Source organism: Ammospiza caudacuta, chromosome 4, assembly GCF_027887145.1.
Source record: "Ammospiza caudacuta isolate bAmmCau1 chromosome 4, bAmmCau1.pri, whole genome shotgun sequence".
Classification (NCBI taxonomy): domain Eukaryota; kingdom Metazoa; phylum Chordata; class Aves; order Passeriformes; family Passerellidae; genus Ammospiza; species Ammospiza caudacuta.
In genome coordinates, this window is record NC_080596.1 from 36,856,983 (window position 1) to 36,862,775 (window position 5,793).

The 5,793-nt window shown below is 64.0% G+C and overlaps 1 protein-coding gene across 1 annotated transcript; it reads right to left on the minus strand.

Moving 5' to 3' along the window:
- Positions 1 to 540: 540 nt before the first annotated feature.
- On the minus strand, positions 541 to 5,793 carry LOC131557256 (uncharacterized). Its single transcript, XM_058804326.1, has 14 exons — positions 5,670 to 5,793; positions 4,853 to 5,235; positions 4,517 to 4,665; positions 4,134 to 4,278; positions 3,736 to 3,929; positions 3,579 to 3,653; positions 3,304 to 3,463; positions 2,899 to 2,949; positions 2,084 to 2,276; positions 1,895 to 1,983; positions 1,570 to 1,672; positions 1,252 to 1,308; positions 820 to 942; positions 541 to 596 (listed from the first exon to the last, which is right to left on the minus strand). The coding sequence occupies exons 1-14, from the start codon at positions 5,791 to 5,793 to the stop codon at positions 541 to 543; spliced, it is 1,902 nt and encodes a 633-aa protein (XP_058660309.1).

Genomic DNA, 5,793 nt, shown 5'->3' on the forward strand with positions numbered 1-5,793 from the left:
CACAGACTGGGAAAAAGCTTTGGCTACCTTTGGCTGCCATTGACGTCTGAAGGTGGCCACATTAGGTTGGCCTGATTCTTTTTGGGGGTCCCATCCCCCTCTTTTCCCTGCTCTCTCGTCCTTTCCCCATCATTCCCCCAATCCCCTCCCCCGTGCTTGGTTTTGGGGGTTCCAGGCCCCTCCTGCTCCCTTTGAGGGTCCCAACCCCCCTTTGGTTTAATTTGGGGCCCCGCACCCTTCTCCCCCAGCCCCCCGCTCCCCCTGCGGCCGGGGGGGCTCCCAGCACCCCCAGTGCCACCAGTGCAGCCCCAGCTGCCCCCGCACGCCCCATCCCCATCCCCGGGGTCACCTCCCCCCGCCCCAAATTCTGCTCCTGGCAACTGATGAGTCAGCAGCAACAAACACTCTGATTGGCTGGAAATGGCCCCTGGAGCAGCGGGACAGGAACCTCTGCAGCCTGAGCTGCCCTTGTTCCTCTCTGCCTGTGCCCGGAACACAGCACGGAGGAGAATGGCAGCAGGGCCCTGTGTGTCCCCGGGCTCAGGATTTGCGTCGCTTCAGCTCCACGGAGATGCAGGTCAAGTGAAAAACCCAAACTGTTTATAAAGGGAAAGCAAAGGTAAGGGGTGAGCTGGGAGGCAGAAAAGGGGATGGGCAGGGCCTGAGGGCTGCAGGGAGGGAGCTGCCAACAGGGGGATGGCAGGAGCTGCTGGAGCTTCGCACAGGCTCAGCTGTGAGCAGCCAGAGCTGTGCCTGGAGCTCCAGCTGGTCCATCCTGCTCAGCAGGTGCTCCCATCTTCAATGGGCACTGGAAATTGCCGATGGACGCTGGTACATCTGATCCAGCAGACGAACAAAGTCCTGCACATCTTCTTTCAAAGGTCATCTGAAGCACTTTGCTCATGCACGATGGGCTCTCATCTTCCTTCAGTGCTTGAAGAGCTGGAAGAGAGAGGAACAGAACCAAGGTCAGAGGCCAGATTGAGGGAATCCAAGGAAAGCCTCCTGCCAGGACCATCCCAGCTGGCTCTTGCCATGGCCAGGAGAGAGCGGGAGACAAGGGCCTCGGCCGGAAGGTGCTGGCCACGGATCGCCCACATGTCCCTGGCAGCTCTCCGGGCTGTGCCCTGGCCGCCCCTGGTCCGCACAGGGAGCAGAGCCCTCTGCAGCCAGGGCATGGATTGTAGCTGCGGGGCCGGGATGTGCAGCTGCCCCGGCGGTGCTTGCTGTCACGCGACTGCCCTGACTCACCCTCAGTGAGGACCTGGAGCTCCTCCTTCTGCCCCATCATGAGCACTCCGGCCACCCCTGCCAAGACAGAGCTTGTGGCGGCGCCAGGCAGCACAGCTGCCCAACACAGGCGTTGCCAGCCCTGTGGCCGCACGCCCTCCTGGCGGACAGGGCTCCTGCCGGGCCCCTGCCGCACACTGCCGCCCCAGGGCATGGCTCTGGGAGGGTGGTGGCAGCGCCCAGGGCAGGCGGGGCTGCAGCAGCCTGGGCGCGGCTCTCACTGTAGCCGGGGCAGCAGCCGGGCCCGGGGCAGGGAGGGGCACGGGGCTGCTGGCTCACCGATGAACCTGACGGCCGCCTCTCGCAGGGGCCTCTGTGGGCTCTGCAGGTGCGGCAGGGCCCAGCGCAGGTGCTCGGCCACTTGGCTCTCGTCCTGCAGCAGCTGCCGGGAGCACCAACAGGCAAGGCTTGGCGCGGGCTCTGCCCCTCGGCTGGGCGCTCCCTGTGCGCAGCACCGGCTGAGCCAGCCCGCACAGGCCAGGGCAGGGAGCAGCGGGGAGGGTGCAGGCTGGCGGGCCCGGCTGCGGCGCTGGGCAGGGGCACAGCTGCCAGGCCCCCACACCGAGCTCCAGGGGCAGGGCTCGGGCTCCCGGGCTGTCCTTACTAGGCTCTCAGCGAACTTCATCCGTCGCTCCTCCGTCAGCAGTTCCTCGAGGTCCCTCCTCCTCAGGAAGCGTGCCGCACAAAGCAGGGCTTGGAAAGAGGCCTGGAGAGCAGCAGAGAGCCACAGGTGGCACCAGAGCCCAGGGCACGGGACCTGTGTCCCTGTGCCATGGCCAGGGGAGGCTGGAGCCCGCGAGGTGCCGGGGCAGGAAGTGGCCGAGCCCCCTGCCAGGGATGGGGCAGCGTCCATAAAACCTCACCTTGGCCACCTGCAGGTTCTCATCGTGGCAGCGCAAGAATAGAGGGAGCAGGCTCTGGTTCACGATTGTCATGAGAAGCTCTTCCCCCTCTTCCACTACCAGCTCCATCACCTTGCAGAAGAGCTGAATGGAAAGCAGGTGCACATGGCTGTTGTCCTGGAAGGAAAGAAAAAATCCTAAGCACCAACTACTCTGGGCCCGTTGGAGCAAAGGCCCAGAACTGCACAGAGCACAAAGTTTCCAGGTAGCATTTAGTTCCCTTGCCTGGGGGCACAGAGCCTTACGTTCTCAAAGTGTGGCAGGAGGGGTTCAGCCAGCTTCAGGGCAGTGAAGGGTAGCAGGAGGTCTTTGTCCTGGAGCATATGTGTGAGCACACAGAGGCTCATCTGGAGCACCTCGGTGTCTGGATCAGCCAGCTGCTCCACCAGGTGTTGATACAGGCCGCGTATTCCTCCAGCCTGTGTGCAAGACCAGGCTGTGCTGTGAAAATGTGACTGGCTGCAGCACCAACAGCTGCTTGGGGCACTGGGGCAGCTGAAGCAGGAGGCAGGAGAGCTGGAAGCAGCTGCCTCTGCTGCCAAAGCCCAGCCAAGCCCAGAAGTCTGCGTTGCCCAGCCCCATGCTGCCAGCGGGGCTTCAGCCACTGCCCCCTTCTCACCAGCGAGGGCTCCTGACTGAGCACCACGAGGCCTCTGAGCACCAGGCGCAGCCTGTCCCTGCACTGGCTCGGCAGGTGCCAGGATACCACCAGCAGGGCACTGGGACCGTGTTTGCTCAGGTCCAGGCACTCCAGGAGCTGAAATGCACAGGAGGGCAGTGCCAGGGGCACCGGCCGGCAGGAGCCCAGAGATGCACAGGGCCAGGCCCAGGCAGCAGCACAGGGCATGGGCGGCGTCCCAGGCGGCTGCAGCTACGAGAGGCCCAAGAGCTGGGAGGCAGCTCAGCCAGGCAGCGCTGGCCATCAGGCTCACCTCCACAAGGAAGGCCAGGGCAGGCAGATGCCAGCGGCGCTGCTTCCCGACGAGAAAGCTGAGCAGGTGTGAGGCCATGAAGGGACACAAGGTGCTCAAGCCACAGCGCATCTCCCTGCCAGGGGAAAAAGGCACCAAGGCCTCCCAGGGTGGGCAAACCTCTCCCAGCAATGACTCACAGAGGTCTGATCTTTCCCCAGCACTCTGCAAGGGCACATGGGCCCCTTGGGAGGTGGCTGCTGCTGGGCATCCTCCTCTCCCAGCCTTTCCCAGTCTGCTCGGCCCTCCCTCGGTGACAAGGCCCTCTCGCTTACAGCCCCAGGGACTGTGTGGGGCACTCTGGGCAGGGGGCACAAATGCCGGCAGTGGTGGCAGGAGTAAGGGATCTCACCTGGCCAGCAGACCTGCTGCACAGTGCTGGGTGTCAGCACAGAGCAGGCTGTCCCAGAGCTGCTTGTGCTCCGAAGCCAGCAGATTCTTGCCAAAGCCCAGTCGAGAGAGCAGAGCCTTCATGGTCTGCGCTGCAAACCTGTGTGCCGAGCAAAGGCCAGGTCACTCTGGGAGTACTGGCCCTGGCCATGAGGGCATGGGAAGGACAGGGCGACTTGCACCTGTTGGGCTCACTGGGAAGGCCGTGCTCCTCCCAGCACGCTCTCCAGAAGCTCCGGGTCTCAACATCCCCTGGCATCTGCTCTGTGGTGGTGACAATTTGCAAGAACAGAGCCACAAACAATTGGGGAGAATGAAGCAGAATGGCACAGTGCCACTCGCACATGTGGGCAATCCTCCACAGCACCAGAGTTGCCTGCAAGAGACAAAGCAGCCCGAGGCAGTGCTCAGTGCCAGGGTGTCCATGAGGCAGGGCCCGAGGGCAGATGCAGGGGGATCACGCGGCCTGCTGCCCCTAAGCCTGCCCCTAGGCCAGCTTTCAGCCCAGGCTGGGGAGAGCAGGGAGAGCTGCTGGAGAGGTGACCGAGAGGACGAGCAAACGCCAGCTCTAGAAACTCACAGCCAGGGCAAGGACGGCCTTGTTGTCCCCGCAGGAGAAGCTGCCGTAGGGCGGCTGCTCCTCCATGGCAGAGAGCAGCGCTGGAAGCACCTCCTGGGCGGCCACTCTGGACGTGCCCATGGCTCTCCACATCACCGTGGTGGCTCTGTGGGACCAGAGCTGTGCATCAGCACCGTGCCCCGTGCAGCTGTGTGGGGCTGGGGGACAGAGCCCCGGTGCCCTGAGGGGCAGGGAGAGACCACGGCAGAGCCTCAAGAAACAGAGGGGCCCGAGGCTCCCGCAGCTCTCCGCCTGTCTGGCAGAGCCCGCTGGACAGGCTGTATAGGGCGAGGGGCCCTAGGGGCTGGTGAGCACCGAGCTCTCGAGGCAGTTGTGCTCTGTACCTGTCACACGTTGGGGCACAGCGCAGGAGGCTCATCACCACTTGAGCAGGGTGTTCCTCTGTCATGCTCAGAATCTCCATGTGCAGCCCGCCGTCCACGGTGACACAGGACGCCAGTCTCCAGAGAATGTCCCTGACCGTGGCTTGCACCTGGAGGAGGCAGCATGGGGAAGACTTGGAGTGCTGTCCAAGGGAGCAACTTGCCCAGCTTCCCCCAAGAAGTGCTTGCCTTCCCACCCCATTATGATGATCTCAAAGGCTAAGGGGGTCCAGCAGACATAGACTGAGGGGTCACATGATCCTGGGAGGCCTTCAGCCCCGGCCCCAGGCTGCTTACCTGCTTTGGGGAAGCAGCAACCTTCTGTAGAACCTCCATAGTGGGCGCTGGAGTCCCGGTCAGTGTGGGCATGGCCTGAGTGCCTGGCATGCCCTGAGCCTGGGTGTGGGTGGTGGCCGTGCCCTCAGTCAGGGCCATGCCAGCCTCCGCCCTGCCCTGGGCCGTGTCCTGCTCAGAGGCTGCTGCAAGCTCCAAGGATGCTGAACTGGCAGCAGGCTCTGCCCGCAATTGGCCAGGCCTGGAGTCGGGCTGGGCCGTGCCCTCGGTGCCGGCGCTGCTGGTCTTTGTGCGGCCAAGGCGCAGGAGCCTCCGCAGTGTCTGCAGTAGAAGGAAGGGTGGGAAGAGAGGGACGTTCCATGGCCTGCTCCAAGCATGGGACTCGGCTGAGAAGTGCCAACAGGCCTGGCCCAGGGGGGATGGCCACAGGTACCTGCACTGCTCTGTGGAAGAGGCCACGGCTGGATTCCTGCTCTTGAGTCTAGTCCTTGGCTGCTGCATCTGGCAAAGAGCAAGCGCAGCCAGAGCTGAGAGGCTGTGGGAGAGGCCGGAGAACACAGCCCAGCCCTGCGCTCCCCAGGCAGGGAGAGCCCCGGGATGCTCCAGGGGGATGGAGCACGGCCACTGCGGGATGTCTGCCGTGCCCCTGTCCTGTCCGTGGGCATTTCCCCAGAGGATGGCATGGCATGGCATGGCATGGCATGGCATGGCATGGCATGGCATGGCATGGCATGGCATGGCATGGCATGGCATGGCATGGCATGGCATGGCGCCAAGTTGGCTGCAGGCTCCAGCCCTGCAGCCCAGCTCTGCCACTCACCCTCCTGTGGTGGACTGAATGGCACCGCCTCTTCCGTGTCCTGTGCTGGGGCAGCTCCAGGGCCTTCTTCCTCCTCGTCCTCCACGCAGACCAGCTTGGGCACTCTCGGGGCTCTCTGCTCCAT

What these genes read in the sequence shown, in the direction of transcription:
- LOC131557256 (XM_058804326.1), bottom strand. Translation starts at nt 5,793, where the DNA reads ATGGAGCAGAGAGCCCCGAGAGTGCCCAAGCTGGTCTGCGTGGAGGAC. An exon ending in CCTGCCCCGGCACCTCGCGG is followed by an intron (nt 1,984 to 2,083) that starts GCTCCAGCCTCC and finishes CCTCTTTCCAAG; the next exon opens with CCCTGCTTTGTGCGGCACGC. An exon ending in GCTCCAGGTCCTCACTGAGG is followed by an intron (nt 943 to 1,251) that starts GTGAGTCAGGGC and finishes TCTCTCTTCCAG; the next exon opens with CTCTTCAAGCACTGAAGGAA.